This window comes from Glycine soja, chromosome 20, assembly GCF_004193775.1.
Source record: "Glycine soja cultivar W05 chromosome 20, ASM419377v2, whole genome shotgun sequence".
NCBI classification, from domain to species: domain Eukaryota; kingdom Viridiplantae; phylum Streptophyta; class Magnoliopsida; order Fabales; family Fabaceae; genus Glycine; species Glycine soja.
The window spans coordinates 36,098,716-36,115,900 of NC_041021.1; the positions used below are offsets into that span (position 1 = coordinate 36,098,716).

At 31.1% G+C, this 17,185-nt stretch overlaps 2 protein-coding genes across 2 annotated transcripts; one reads left to right on the forward strand and one right to left on the reverse strand.

The window, feature by feature from the left end:
* Positions 1–2,092: 2,092 nt before the first annotated feature.
* Positions 2,093–3,674, reverse strand: LOC114402569 (putative expansin-A17). The gene is made up of 3 exons (XM_028365193.1): positions 3,433–3,674; positions 2,953–3,274; positions 2,093–2,746 (listed from the first exon to the last, which is right to left on the reverse strand). The coding sequence occupies exons 1-3, from the start codon at positions 3,563–3,565 to the stop codon at positions 2,437–2,439; spliced, it is 765 nt and encodes a 254-aa protein (XP_028220994.1). The 5' UTR covers positions 3,566–3,674; the 3' UTR covers positions 2,093–2,436.
* Positions 3,675–8,334: 4,660 nt separating this feature from the next.
* Positions 8,335–9,028, forward strand: LOC114402051. Its single transcript, XM_028364593.1, has 4 exons — positions 8,335–8,394; positions 8,498–8,635; positions 8,734–8,807; positions 8,896–9,028. The coding sequence occupies exons 1-4, from the start codon at positions 8,335–8,337 to the stop codon at positions 9,026–9,028; spliced, it is 405 nt and encodes a 134-aa protein (XP_028220394.1).
* The last annotated feature ends 8,157 nt before the right edge of the window (positions 9,029–17,185 follow it).

Genomic DNA, 17,185 nt, shown 5'->3' on the forward strand with positions numbered 1-17,185 from the left:
ATAATTTCTTGAATAAATTGATAATTTTAATTATTACCTTAAAAATTATCAATTGATAATTTTATATTTAAAAAAATTATTTAAGGTAATCCATATGTCATCCATATGTTTAATAATGATGAATAAAATTATGTCATCCATATGTTTAATAATGATGAATAAAATTATATTCATTTTTTTGTGGTCAATTTTTTTTACTAAAATTTATATTCAATTTAAATTGGTGGATAATGTGTACAAAAATTTTGCTAATTAATAATTACTATTTAAAAGTTTATTGCTAGCGATCAATGATAATAATCATAAGAATTTCAATTATAATGATTTAAAAAAATTACAATTTTATTATTATTTCAAATAAATATATTACATGGAGCTCTTGAGAATGCCACACGTATACTTTCCTTTTATAAAACATTTTCCTATGTATATTGTATATAGTATAGAGTATAGATTAATTAAATAATAAAGGATATACTACTTTTTGATGATAATAGGAAACCAAATAATTTATAACATGTAAACTGTTATAAATATTATTGAACGAGTTATTTATATTCTAAAATTTATTATTTTAAAAAAATTACACTATGAAACATATTTTAAAATACGAAAATACAAATGTATATTAGTTTGTATATATAAATCCATAACCCAACACCTTGAAGAATTAACTCACTCGCTCCAACCACAACCAAGGTCCCTTGATTGAGTTGAGACTCTCATGACAAAATGAATTTTTCAACACCATGTTCCTTATTGCTCACCCTTTGCTTGATCCTTATTTCTCAGTCTCCTTTGCCTACAAATGCTAGAGCTCATGGTCGTGACATGATTGGCCAAAAATTGCACAAGGGAATAGAAGGGCAGAATTTTCTTAAGGGATTGGTGAAGGCAAAATCTTCTCCGGCCATTGCTTTATGTGCAAACTTTGTTATATATAATGGGGTGGTTAACGGTTTCAAAGTTGCCATGGTCGAGCTGAAACATGATCCTATGATGGCTAACTATGATGCCGGTGTTATTAGTGATGAACCTGCAACCTGTGAGAGAGCATTAGCTGATGAACGTACTGTTGACCCTGCAATCTCTGCTGTTAACAATCATATAACGTTGCTTAGCGCCGTTGCACCCTACGCCATAGATAAAGTTACTGCGTAGGAGTTTCTATTTGTTTTAGCATCTCCTTTGGTGAGGAGGGAGAGTAAATAAAAAATCAAATAGAAGTTTATTATTTTTCTGCTCTTGGGGTGTTGACCATCACTACTTCCTACTGATATGTATGGCATTTTGTTTACTGATATAGATCTTTTTTTATTACTGACTTGGCATTTGCATTTTTTTCTGTCAAATTAAACTTTGGCTGCGTGTGATTATCTGGGTGATTCTTAGTACCCATTGTCGGAAACATTCAACCAAATTTTATGAGCTGACTTTTCATTTGAAGGTTATTTTTTTCAATGATTTATATTCTAGATTATTCATCTTGTCCTTGGTTCATTGCTTTGTAACTTTAATAGTGTCTCTTGCAGGTACTTGGTGGTCTTTCTCTAATGTTCCTTTTACGAATGAATTTATTGAGGATGAAAAATGGTGATGGGTCGTAATTGGGTTTGATTCAATGTTTGCAGATATAAATTATAAAATATTGAAGAAACAAGGCAGCCAAAGGTTGAACAAAATCAAATTTCAGCATTCCATCAAGTAATTAATGGTGTTAGATAAATAATTTGATTAAAATTGATTGTGACTAGGTTAAATTTTTAGCTTTTAAGGTGAACAGAATTAATTGTTTGTGATTTCACATTGTCTAAATAAAAATATCTTTTCAAAATTATATTTTAAGTACCATTTTTAAAATTCTACCAAAATCTAAATAAATAACATACCGTCGTGCCAAAAGCCTACTAGAATTTAAATCATTTGGTTACTTTGCCTTTATTCAATGATTCTGTTCTGCTGGGTGAACCAATTCTAAGGTAATAGACATGTTCAGATTAAAAACAGTTAGTATAGAAATAGAATGACGTTCTTCTTCATGGGGATATCTTTACCAGTGTATTTGAACTACAAGACTTTTAAGGGGTGGCCGTACTGAGTAATTAGCCTTAATTGTCAAAGAAAAAAGTAATACAAGGTGTGCAGATCATTTTACAAGGTAAATTAGAATTACAAGCTGTTTTTTTTTTTCAATCATTGCAATTTGTAATTAGATTCACTTGTTTGGCTTACATATTTGCCCAAGTAGGAAAAAAAAAACCATTAGCCAAGTTGGTGGGCCTCATCGCAAAATGCTAAAATTGCTGAGCCACAACCCCTTGCAAAGCATACAAATATAACATACATCATGGAGAAACAAATCAGAAACTGGATATATAATTTATAAAATGGATGAAGTGGAAGAATACTTTGTAATATTTATATGTATTCTCCCCTTCAGAACTGAACCTTGCTGATGAAAGACTGGCCAAATCTCCAAGTAGAGGGTGCCACATTATAAGCTGTGCGAATCCTTCCATTGCTGAGTTGTACTCTGAAGGACAAGCTCTGACCATTGAGATAGCTTAAGCTTTGCCAGTTAGCTCCCCAATTTCTTGACATGGGTTCCCAGTTACTCATTTTGGACCCTTTGATCCAAACTCTTGAAACATCCCCTGCTCCTCCCACGTTGCTTATAAGCACTAGTTCAAAATAGTCTCTCCCATTGATGGTAAATCTGATGCCTCCAGTTCTTTTGCACCCAACTCTGCATAGATGCAACACAAAATTTGAACATGTATTTATTAGCTAGCTGTATCCATCATCATGTTTGAAAATCCGTCAAGGAATAAAAAATTATAACTACTAATTTCTTTCTTAGTAGACGTGATGTGGAACCAAACACGCTAGAAATCATTTTCGCATTTTAGAAAATAAAAGGAAAACACATAGTTAGGATATGACATAACATACTTTCTGTAAAGAATCGGAACAATGCCAGCCTTGTATTTGGCAATGGTCTCAAAGGCAGGTTGAGACATGTCAAAGTGTGGTCTAGGAGGATTACACCAACCACCATTGTCACTAGGGAGTGCATAGTTTGGAGGGCAGAAATTTGTGGCAGTGATTGTGATGGAAGTGCCCCTGAGGCACCATTGGGGCACTTGGCTTGCGTCACAAACTATCTGATAGCAACCACCGCATGACTTGCCATCATTAAACAAAGCAGTACTCAATGCAGCTGTTTTTATTCCATAACCATCAGTGTACAGATTTCCATACCCACATGCCCCACCTACAAGTACAAACAAGTTATACTCTTTCAAATTATGTGAAACTAATTGCTCTTATTTTGTACTTAAGTTTGAATTGAATTGAATTGAAGGGTGATTTAATGAACTTTAGAAATGATGATAAAAGAAGCACAACACAGAATGTATAACAATTTTTTACCCATTGTTCCTGTGGCATCACTTCCACCATAGAAAGTTGCATGAGCTCGCAGCCAAATTGCGGATGCTACTCTAAGTTCTGTGGTGAATAACACCACAAGCATTATTAGACCACTGAAAATTAGTTTTTCCATCCCCTTTATCACTCTTACTCTCTCTATCTTTCTCTTTCTGAGTCTGATTCCTGAACAAGGACTTTCTTAATTTGCTGCTTGAGATGACAAACTCCTATGTGGTATTTATAGTTGCTGTAAGGGACATTTGACCCATAAAAAAAATTGACTCAAACTCAAATTCGTATTATCGAACAAAATGTTGTAGTTGACCCAAAAATTTGCTCTCTTATTATAAAAAGAATTAGTATGTAATGCACGCATTAAAAAAAATACAAGGCAATTAGGTAGGTGTGAAGAAGACTCAACCCATTAAAATTATACACAACATGGATGCTAATTGCTAAACACGCCGTCTTCAGATTAATATTGATACTCATCTTGTATTTTCTGCATATGATTGATCAGACTCATTTTGCAGTGAAAGAACATGCTTTGATGGTCTTAGGATCCGTGGTACGTAAATGGTACAGTCAAATGCAATTTGCATTTTGCAGCACATCTTGCTTCAAAGTAAACCATTCATAATTTAATATATGATGATGAATTGAATAAATTACTTCTGAGTATCGTCAGAATACTACTCTATTTTAATGACAAACTAACTAACTAACAGATAGAAGATTCTTCTCCTCCCTCAATGTCAAAAGACCAACATTTTTTAATGATATTCTGAAAAAAGATTGAACTGAAACGGTAGTAATTAAACTAATTGGTTCGGCTATGTTTTCAATTTGAATACTATCCAAATCAATAATGAGTTAATGACAAATTTAATCACTAGAATCAAATGAACCACAATATGGAACACGGATAGATCTATAAAATATTTAAGGGTAGAATGAAAAGTATACAAATTTTAACATAATTGTAAAAAATTAAAATTAATATACATTTAAAAATTGGGAAAAGATTAAAGGCCAGACTTGCCTCTTCCTAAACTCGTCCCTTTACCTACCAATCTTGCTGAATCGTGACCTGACTTAGGGTGTGTTGAACTGGGCTTGAGTTTCGCTCAACGCCAATCCATTGCTAGGCTCATCTACATTCAGTGTGCATTGAAACATGAGATTGGGATTCAACTAAAAAAACGCATACTTAGTTTTTAAATCAGTCATTTTAAAAGCTCAAAGATAAAACAAATTTTAGGAAAAATCATTTAAGATGTCACACCCGACATGGTTAACCAAAGAAGCACAATTTTTAAAAGTTCAAGCCATATTTAATCTCTTGTACTCGTATATATTGAAAAACGTGGTTTGCTACAATGCCGCTAATGGTGATTTCTGTTAAACTATTGTATTATATTCTTTGTGTTTTTTTAATCATTATGTTTACGACAAAAAAATGTCAGCTTTTCACATTTTATCTAAATTCGTACAGTCTGTTCATTAGTTCATAACTTAATAACAATGCTGATAATAGAAAGGAGAAGGCTAATAACACACGTAATTCCTAACATTTTTTTAACACACTAGTTATTATTGGATAGAATTTTTAAGCATCACTAAATAAAGTGAGTTTCACTGGTTTAATCACATTCCGTATTTAATAAGTCTCGTATAAATTTTATTTAGTAAGAAAAACATATTAAAAATGTATTGCTATTTCTTTTATGATACAAAGCCAATTCTTACACGCAAGAGCATTGAAGAAAACATGAACATAAACATTTTCTTTAATGGTAGTTAGTAGTAACATGGAATGCCTTAGTATGTGCAATGGCCCTACCTTGTTTATCAATAAATGGAAACTTTTTATATTAGCAAATAGCCACTACTAAAGAAACTTTGACTAGCATGAATAAGTCAGCTATATGAAAAGGCTCATGAATTTATGCCAAATATTGTGCCTTATCTCGTGGAACTACGCCCATTTGCCACATGGCTGATGGCATCCCCTGCCATGTTCACCAAACAACTGCTTCACATACGAGGGCCCCATTGGCCATTGACATACCCTCCTTTTATAGAATTTAATAATTTTTTTCAAACAAACAAACAAAAAAGCCTACAAATTTTCTAACAAATTAGGAGATCCGCTTATTGAATGCCTAAACTTAAGCATGTGTTCAGTAAAGTTTTTTTTTCTAAAAAAAAAATCAAGTATTTAGGAAAAGAGTTTGTATAATGTAAAATATAATAGATCATATGAATCTAAAGAATATTTCTCCTTTTTCAATTCAAATACTTGGTTTTGCGACTTGAAAGTTGATGATTTAATATCATACATTCATTGCATACGTATATAATATTATGATATTGTTTTGCCTAAAATGAATGATTATTTGAATATATCAACTTATTTTTTCTATAATACATATATTGAGAGCGTAAGAAAATCATATTAAAATAGACAATTAAGATTTAAAATAATAAAAATAATTTAACCATCCATCATATATAATTAAATGACCAAGATTTACTCTTTGTATCTCTAACATTCTCATATGTTTTATGTACACCCACATATAAAATCCAATAAATTAAATCAAACCAACTTGTTTTCATTATGGGCTTATTTGGTTCGAATTTGGTGAAAATAATTATGAAGCTAAACCAAATTAAAAAATTATTTTAATTTAATTGATTCAATTTTTATATAAAACTAAACTAACTAGCAACCTCTCTTTTTCCCGTGTCGATTGATGTTTATTGTTATTGGGTCTTAACCGTAGAAGGCCCAATCAACTAGAGCTCAATCCAGCAATCTTGGGGTTTACTTTCTTTTCTGATTTCTATTTTCTAATAGGATAAATAGCAATTTTTGTTCATAAATGTGTAATTAGCTTATAAATGTATTTCAGAAAAATGAAAATACAAAATTTAATCCCTAAAAGTGTAAAAAGTGCGACAAATATATCTAGTCGTTAACTTTCATCCGTCACCATTAATAAAATAGTCTACGTGACACAAAAGGACAAATTTGTCACTGAAATGATTGTCAATGTGGTCATCTCTAATTGTCAGCATAGAGACATATTTGTCATATAATATTTTTTTTACTTTTTGTCTTTCACTCCGCTGACAAATACGTCCCTAAAAGATGAAAATATAAAATTTAGTTCCCGAAAATGTAGAAAATGCGATAAATATATCCGAACATTAATAGTAGATTGTGACTAATTATCATAATTTTAAAAATTTTATAAAGATTGTGACAAAATATTTTCAATGAAAGTGAATTTTTATTATTTTGGCGAATTCTTCTTACTTTTCTTCAACTATAAAAAAAAAATCAATCTCTTGGTTGTTAACTCTTGAAAATGTTATCAACACAGGAAAAAAATTAATTGTAAAATGATAAAAAAATCATTGTTTCTGTTTAATCAAATATTATTTATTTAATTGTTTTTTTATAAATTTTTCATATTAAAATACGAATGTCTATTAGCATATGCAGTGACATCAAATTACAAATTATAATAAAAGTTTCTTGATTTTTCAATTATTTTTTTTAAATCATACACAATTATTTTTTATTGACTCATCATTTAAAAAATCATAACCTTAAAAAAAATCATTCCAAAGAAGATGAGAGTTTATTACAAATTAAAAGTGTCATTGCAATTACAATTTTCCCAAAAATTATTCATGATCTAATTTAACTATAATGTTTTACAATAAACATTTTTTTTTATTTGGACCTTTCATCAAGCATGGGAGTATAAAAAAGTTGTTTACGAGTTTATAAAATTAATATTTTTTTCTTTTAGACTCAATTTAATTTACGAGTTTGTTAAAAAAAATTTATCACAATCAGTATAATTTTTTTCAAATTATAATAATTAGTCACAATCTACTATTAGTGTCCGGATATATTTGTCACACTTTTTACACTTTCGGGGACTAAATTTTGTATTTTCATCTTTTAGTGACGCACTTGTCAACGGAGTGAAAGGACGACAAAAAAATATTATATGACAAATATGTATCTATGCTAGCAATTAGATATGACAACGTTGACAATCATTTCAGTCATAAATTCGTCCGTCCCTCTATGTCACATAAACTATTTTATTAACGGTAACGGACAAAAGTTAACGACCAGATATATTTATCGCACTAAATTTTATACTTTCATCTTTCAAGAACGCATTTATCAGCGAATTACACATTTAGGAACAAAATTGATTATTTATCCTTTCTAATATGAGAAAAGGCACGCATTTCAAAATATGGAACACGAGATGTTTCTGTTTCGAAGTTGAAATGAATAACAAGGCGCTTGGATCCTAAATTCCTGATTTGAAGTTGCTATTCTATGCGATCCAATCCTTCTCTCGCAACTATGAGATTTGAACAAACAATCAACGACTTGAACGGTAAAAACATTTCAACACTTTTCTTTGCTCTTAAAATGCAAATCGAACAGAAAATTCATCGATCTTTTTTGTTTCCTTTCTATGATTTATACAAATTAACATATGTTGATTTCTGATATATGCTTTTACTATGCCTTTCTAGTTTCGGATGTTCAATTTCACTCGCAGTGCTAGTGCTAGGGTTTTGCTCAAGTTAATTGCAACTTAGTCTAACATATGCTGATTTCTAATATATGCTTTTACTTTGCCTTTCTAGTTTCGGATGTTCAATTTCACTCGTTGTGCTAGTGCTGGGGTTTCGCTCAAGTTAATTACAATTTAGTCTAATATATGATGATTTTTTTAATTATTATTGTTAGATTAATTTTGTGAATGTTTTGGTTATACCCAAAAATGATAAAAACTGCTTTTTAGGTTTGAAACACTAACATCATATACAGTTTACTAGTAACTCTAGGTATAACCGATGTCAACTCAAAGGGAAATCACAGAGAGCGGAGCTATGAGGAAACGAATGAAACCTGAGGTATTTGTTTCTTCGTCTTTCAATCTTTTTCTATCGTGAATTTACCTTCTGTTCTTTTCGGCATCCTTTACTATTTCGATTTATTTTTTCTCACAAAAAATAGGTGGTAGAAAAGGTAGGAGATGAAACAAAATCAAAGACTGTAGAGGAGGAAGAATTTGAGGCGAACATTGCTGGATCTGAAGAAATGGAACTCAGTATCTCTCTTATTCTTGAGAAGATTGAGAATTATACTCAGATGGTAGCCATATATAGTTATACACCTTGTGAAGCTTGGGATCATATTGTATAAAAATTTCAACTAAATCTTTGGCATGCTAAATGATGGATTGCATGTAGGTATATGAGCTCCTAGAATCAGGAAAAACAATGTTGAAGGAGCTAACCAATGCATTTGAAGGGAAACTGATTATGTGAGCTGTGAAGTTGTCACTAAACATCTTTTACTTTTAATAGTGTTGGCTTTCTGTGGTTTGATCCTTTTAACTTTACAATACTCAGGATTCACAAGGAGCAAGTGGAAAAATGGCAAGAAGAAATCAGAGAATTGTGTGCACTCGATGCCTCAAATGAAGAAGCCAATGCTCTTTTGCTTAATGCTCGATATCTTCTTCAGCCCACTTGTGATCATTAGTGAAGGTAGTTGTAATTCTCTGATGTCTATGTACAATCGTTAGCATAATCTCTCCCCCGATCCCCCACGCATTAGTCTGGAAATATGTATACCTTGTTAGGAGTTTGAATGTGCTATGCTAGCTTGGGGAATACTCAGACACTATTGTATCATTAGGAATTTAAGATTGGAGATTTGAATTGGATTGTTTCCCATCATGTTAATCTTAATGTGCAATATATACTCATCACAATTGGTTAATACGGGCATACTCATCACAATTGGTTAATATGGGCGGGGGAGTAACAGAAACTTTAGTAGTAATACTAATGACACTCAGGAAAATTTTATGGCATTTAAATCTGAGAGATGGCAATTAACAGGAAGGTGGTGTTTGGATTTTCCAAGTATTGCATAGTAAAAGGATGCACGAGTCAACTTAAGTCCTTTATTTTAATGCATTTCTGCTCTGGACTTGCCTTTTCTTGAATTCAACTTGTTTTACCAATTTCCTGATGATGGGTTTACCTATGCTAAATTGAAAGGGTTGATATTGAGATGTTTGTTCACATGCAGGGTTTCCAACGTTTGCGGATTGAGAGAAAAATCATGAGATATATCATGTATTACCATTTTACCTGGATCACATGTGGGCATTGTTAGAAATAGTCTTTATATTGATATACATAAGAAAATATGTAGATGGTATATGAAAAGAAAAAGTTTCAACATTAACGATTTAGTGTTGCTTTTCTTGGTAGCAAGTGAAAGGGAAAAACTTTTTAAGGCTTATAAATATCAATACATTGTGCAGGAAATTAACTTCTATAGTTTTATTTGTATTCAGTTAGATACATATGTGCTAACAATAGTTAGAGATTATCGTACATATGATATTAACATTGCATTGAAGAGAACAATAAACATCACTGGAAGAACGATAACATATGCACGTTATTTCACGCTGCTTGTATTCTAATATTTGTGGGTAGGTTCCCTTGTTCAGTAGTCATGAATCACTGCAAGACATAAGCTACATAAAGGATAAAAATATCCACCATGGTGATAAACGTAAAATGTTATCCATATCCATGATAGTGTTGGCAGATTTAAGTTATCTTAAAGCAAGCATTACGAATGAGGCAACATGAGGAAGCATCGATAAATTATGCTATATGCTTGTTATGTCACCCTCTTTCTTATCCCTTTTTTCACTTAGCATAGCCTCGCGTTTGTAATTAGTCAATGGTATATGAACACACAAATAAAAACTTGAATACTGTTTTTTTTTTAAAAGAAAAAAAAATTATAAACATTTTGATTTTTTTATTTGGAAATTAAAAATAATGTTAGGGGTTTACAATAATTCATGTATTTTGTTTAATCAACTAAACTAAATTCGTTTGATATGCACATTTTGATTAAAAAACTTTAGTATAAATATGTAATTTAAATTAGTTTAAGTGTGTATTTAAATTAATTATATATGAAATGCCAAAATAATAAATAAGATAGATAAGAAATTGTTACTTTTAATAAAAAAAAAAAACTTAAGATAAAAATAGGGTGAATTTCTAGGTTATAGAATTTAGTCTTAGGGAACCGAAGATAATGTATAGGTACTTTTCAATGTTATGGAAGAGGACATGATATATTATGATTACTAATAGAAGTATTGCCCTTTAGCACTATCAATCATAGTAATTTGACCATTTTATCCTTTTTCTTTTTTCCTACACCCCTAACCCTTCTCCCTTCCTCTCTCATTTCCCCATCAGTTCTCCACCTCTTCTCTTCTCCCTCAGACCACCCAACCTAGAATGGATTTTTTTTACATAACAGAATCATTATTCTATTGTGTTAAAATCACAACGGAATCATGATTGTGTGTTTTTTTTTAATTTTTCATAACACAATGGAATCTTGATTCTTTTTTTGTTTGAATTTGACACCCAATAGAATCATAATTTTGTTGTGCTAAAATTTGATATACACATGATTCTATTGTGTATCAAATTCTAGACACATAACGAAATCATGATTTTGTTTTGTGTCGGGAAATCGATTCACAATTGAATCATGATTTCATCATGTATCAAATTCCAGACACATAACGAAATCATGATTTTGTTATGTGTTGTTTCTTTGTTTTTTCCTATAGGAATATTTGTGTCATATTTCTGATTTTCTACGAATGGTTCTTTGTAGTGAATACATGGATTGGAATACATTTTTTCTGATGAAGTTACAATGCCTCATGATTTTGGAAACATGTTTGATGATAGCCAAAATGATTTTTGTCATCCAAATCAATCAAATGAAATGTTTGTAGATCAATCAGATAAAATGCCTGAAGATCCTCCAAATCAACCTAATTACCCTGACTTTTCCAATCATTTCACGACTGATGAGGTATGTTGATTAGTTAGTGATTGATTTTATATTTGTGTATGTGTATGTTGCTTAAGAAAAATATTTTGTTTTTAGGTTTTTGAAAATCGAGACAATTTGTTGCGCTAGGTTTGAGATTTGGGGAAGAGTCTTGGATTTGTTCTTGTCATTCATAGGTCAGAAAATGAGAGAAAAATCTATGTCGTAGTTCGTTGTGAAAATGAAGGAACGTACAAGCAATACAAGGATAAGCTAGTCTGTAAAAACACTAGAACCTAAAAATGTGACTGACCGTTTAAATTAAAGGGGAAGTTTGTAAAACAGATTGGTTGGAAACTTTTTGCTATTTGTGGTGTTCACAACCACAAAGTTAGTGAAACATTGATCGAACATGGGTATGTTGGTCGTTTAAGAAGTGAAGAAAAAACTTTACATAGTCAAATGACCAAAAACATGATAAAGCCTGGTCAAATTTTGTTGAGAATTAAAGATCAAGATCAAAAAATGGCACCACCATCAAGATCATATACAATGAACGACAAATATATCGGCGTGAACAAAGGGGTCCAAGAATGAAGGTACAACATCTACTAAAATTGATAGAACACAATCAATATGGATATTGGTTTAGAAGAATAGACACTCAAGATGACGTCAAAGATATAATATGGTCTAATCCAGATTCCATCAAACTATTAAATTCATTCCCAACAGTGTTGATTTATGATACTACTTACAAAATGAACAAATATCATCTTCCTTTGTTGCAGATTATTGGTGAGACTTCAACAAAAAAGATTTTTTCTGTCGAATTTGCTTATTTACAATCTAAAAGGAGGAACAATTTCGAATGGGCGTTAAATAAGGTCAAAGGATTGTTTGTGAAGGATGATGTGCTACCTTAGGTTGTTGTCACAGATAGTGATCTTACCTTGATGAATGCATTGAAGGTTGTCTTTCCTTCTTCGACCAACTTGTTATGTGAATTCCACATTTCTAAGAATAAGAGGCTATGATGGATGCTTGGGTAGGCTTGGTGAATTCTACTGATGAACAAATATATTAGTAATAATTGAAAAGCTTTATAAACATGTGTGAACGTTATTCGGTTGTTCGGGAGTATGTTTATTATACATGGTTGTTGCATCATAAGGAGAAATTTGTACAAGCATGAATTGATCATGTTATGCATATTAGAAACACAACAACTAATAGGTACATTTTTGTAATTACTTAATTGTTTCACATTTTGTTTGTTATGTATCTTTTGTTGACATTATACTAAATTGCTTTATAGGGTTGAAGGCGAACATGCAAGACTGAAGATGTTGCTTCGTTATAGCATGGGAGATTTGTCTGCTTGTTGGGATGCAATGAATAATATGCTTATACTGCAACATACTAAACTTAAGGCATTGTTTCAAAAAATCATCAATGTGGTTGACCACAGGTTCAATACATCATTTTACAAGAAAATATGGGACTTTGTTTCAACAAAGCACAAATTTTAATCTTTAATGAGTTGAAGTGCTCTATAACCGTTGGTATTGACAGTTTTGCTTGCAGCTGCACACTCAGAACTACTCATGGTCTACTCTGTGCCAATGAACTTGCTAGGTATAGCCAAATAAGTGGTTCAATACCTTTGTCGCCCGTTCATGTGCATTAGAAGATGTTATTCATTAATGGTACAGACGATGCACATGATTCTTGGGGGGACTTAACCCTCACAAATGAGGTTGATGCATTATTAAAGAGATTTTGACAACTTGATGAGGATGGGAAAATGACATTGAAGAGTAAGGTCCGTGAACTTGCATTTTCGGATACTACTTCAATGTGTCCCCCTCTAGAGAAAATAAAAACAAAGGGTGCACTGAAGTCAGTGAAATCTACTAAACGTGAACCTTTAATGTGGGAGTGATTCGATGAAATGAACTAGTGGTTGATAGTTCGGGAACTCTAAGTGTGGCTTGCAAAGATGTCAAGAACAAAAAATGGGCAAAAAAATTTGTTATATGGATGAATTTCCCAATCGATTACAACAATTCATTGTAAAAGTTGTTGACGTGAGACTCGATGGAAACTGTCGTTACAAGGCAATTACAATTTTACTAGGCCAGCGTAAGGAATCATGGGCTCTAGTTCGACAGGACTTGATTCGGGAACTTCAAACATGGAATTCTCAATATGTTGAGTTGTTTGGCACACAAGACAGACTAGTTAAATTGTTTGACTCTTTGTATGTCCATCCTAGCCCACTAGCATCCGTTGACAACTGGATAACCATTATTAACATGATTTATGTCATTGCTTGTCAGTAAAATGTTGTCTTGGTTTCCATATCTATGCTCTAAAGTTGGACTTTCTTTCCACTCAAGAGTTTGGCACCATCTGTGGCACAACAACACTGTATTATAATTGGATTGGTTAGCGGGAATCACTTTGTGCAAGTATACAACAACTACTTAAGAGACTTTTTAGTATTATAAACATTAATTGATTTGTTAACTAACTCAACTATATTGTTTATTTGTGAAAATATAGATTTTTTTTAAGGATGGTCGTCCCCTACATTCTATTACACTACAATGGAGTACATATTGCACACGTGAAGCTCGCTTATGACAGAGACCATACTTGCGACGCATATAAGAATTCAACTCATTGATGACATAGACATCACTGAGGATTAGTTGTTATAGTTAACTCCTCTTGTATTTGAACATTCTATAAAACTCTAGCTATTGTTTTTATTCAGTTAGTGTGGAATATAAATTTTGTTATTTGTGTCTGCTAATTGTTGTAAGCCATGCATATTCTGTTGCTAGTAATTTAATGAGGTCCTTAACAACTGAATTATAGTTGACAGACAAAACATTACAACAAAAATATGATTCCGTAGTTGTTTTTTTGCATATAAGTCCACAAAACAAAAACATGTTTTTATTGTGCAAGTATACAAGAAAAATGTGTTTCCATTTTTTAAAGTGCATCACAAAAAAAAATTAACAACAGAAACATGTTTCCATTGTACATTGATAGTTACATAGCAGAAATGTGTTTCCATTGCGCAAATGGGGGTGACAAAAAACATTAAGGAAACATTTTTCCATTGTCTAACTATCAATGTTCAACGAAATTCCATTGTGCAAATGGGGATGAAAAAAATTAACAGAATCGTAATTAAATGTTTTTTTACTCCTATTTGCAAAATGCAACCACATTACTATTTTGGTTCATGCCAAGGGACAATTTCGGAATACCATAAAAAGACACCCACATGGGTTGTGCCAATAACCAAAAAATAGGTAGTGCCAATAGCAATTCCCTTGACAATATGGAACCTCTCTACATCTATGTTCCTTTATGAGGTCCTATTGGGATAGGTAGGCCCAACCCAAGCCTTTCCCCTTCCCCCTGCTTAGCATTCTACTTGTGATCCTGGATGTAGTGAAGGATTTTAGAAAAAGTACATGAATATTCTCCCTCCCTCAATAAGACCCTTTTTTTTTCTCTTTCCCCCTCAAGAAAGAGAAAGAAGATAAGAAAGAATTTCTTTTTCATTTTTGAAAATCAAAGGCAATGTCAAGAGATTTACAACAACTCATGCACATTATTCAACCAACTGAGCTAGATCTCGTTAATAGTCTTAAAGTGTATTTGTTTAATCTTTCAAAAAGAACATAATCATTAATTTTTCATATATACCATTCAATTATAAAAAAATATTTTTTCAATAAAATACACAAATAAAGTGTTAGAGTTTAATGATGATGTACTAACAGTTTTTACAGAGATTAAAACATACAACAAATTATGCAAGGACCAAAAATGAACATTTAGTCTTATAGGGATGAAAAACATATTTTAACCTAAATTATATAAAATCATTAAAAAATTAAGTTTCTTTGTGGTGAAATTATATAAAACAACTAACGTGTCAAGAACTTCCTCGACTTCCCCAACATCATCCTCATGGATTGTTGTTGGAAGTAGGCTTAGGGCTTTGGTACCGAGGTCCACTCCATCATCGTCGCCAAGCACCTCCTGCACCCTAACTTTGGCGACAACTACTAGAATAGCAGGATCTCTGAACCATATCTATACTCCGATCAAATAAATGTTTTCATTTTCTTCTCCAACCAGTGAAAATGACAACAATCTCTAGTTTTTATTCCTGACATTAAGGATATGCCTCTCATTAGCTCATTTCATGTGGCAAATTTTTCCAAGCTTTTTTACCAATTACAATGTCAAGGAGAAAAAATGTGGTAGAGGATAACCAAAGTTGACAAAGAAAAAGACAAAAATGAGAATCTTCAAATTGAAGATGTTTATTTTTTATTCTTGTAAAAATTTTAGTACATTTTTAGTTCTTGTAAATTTTTTATATGTTTTTAGTCCCTACAAAATTAATATACCATTGTTTGAATTGAAGTTAGATTCAATTAATCCAAACTTAATCCTAGACCTAACCGGTGATATATTCCAATTTTACCAAAATTAAAAACAAAAAAAAATTTAGAGAGATAAAAATGAATTTTTTCCATTTTATATACAAAGTTAATACTGACGTAAAAATTAGAATGGCATAACATGCATATAATATTGTTGTCATCCTTTCAAAATTTCATTCAATAGCTGGAATTTGTGTGTGTGTGTGAGAGACGTAATAAAAGGAGATAAGTAGGGGTAGTATTGGAAGAGTCTTTTTGGAATAAATCCGATGCGTTGCTGGGTTTAAAAATCATAGTAAATGCCATTAAATGCAAAATGATAATACGTTATTTAATGAAAAATAGTGTGGAAAATTGAATGAAATTAAGGTAGGTCAAAGTTTTCAAGCACACATGATATTATCAATGGTTCAATAAACTGAATAGACACCCAAAGCTCATGCAATATCATATTTCTTATTGCTAAAGCAGTTTGTAAAATGAATTTTAAATTCTGAGAAATTTTAAATTCTAAGAGTGTGTTTAGAGAGAGAAATTTAAAATTATGAGAAATTTAAAATTCTAAGAATTTTAAATACTTCAATTGAAATTCTTTTATTTTCAAAATTTTGTGTTTGAATAAAAAAAATTAAAATTACGAGGATGAAAAAAGTGAATGAAAAAAAGAAGAAGATATGGTTGATGTGCTTTACACGTGTTCCTTTGTGCTCACACCCGACCCGACCTATATTTTAAGAGCTCAGATGGTGTTTCCTAAGGAAGAGAATTTCAATTTCTCACCCCTTAGAAGTAAATTGAAATTCCAGATTTTTAGTTATTTAAAATTTTGTTTTAAAATTCCAAAATTTTAAATTCTTCATAAAAAACATCCAAACAATTATAAATTACAAATTTCTTTCGATTGTTGAGAGAATTTGAAAGGATTTATTTCATAGATTTAAAATGTTGTAAAAGCAAATATTTGAAGGGGAAGGGTTGAATTGTAATTTAATATAAAAGTCCCTAGAAATTTTTCACTTAATACATGAGAATGAAAAATTTATCTAAAATCACATTAATGTCTAAATTATTATAATGAAACTATATTTTTTATTATAATAATTTTATGTTAAATGAATTTTTTTATGACGGTCTTTTTCCTAACTTATATGTTTTATTAAATATTTTATTTTATTAATGTAAAAAGTATAAAAAATATTAAAAAAGAAGATGAATATTTTTAATGAAAATATGAAGAAAAATTTAGATTTAACTAATCGGATTAGATATATAAAATGTAACACATGGGAATAACTCTCTTTATAATAATAAGTAGAAAAGAGAAACT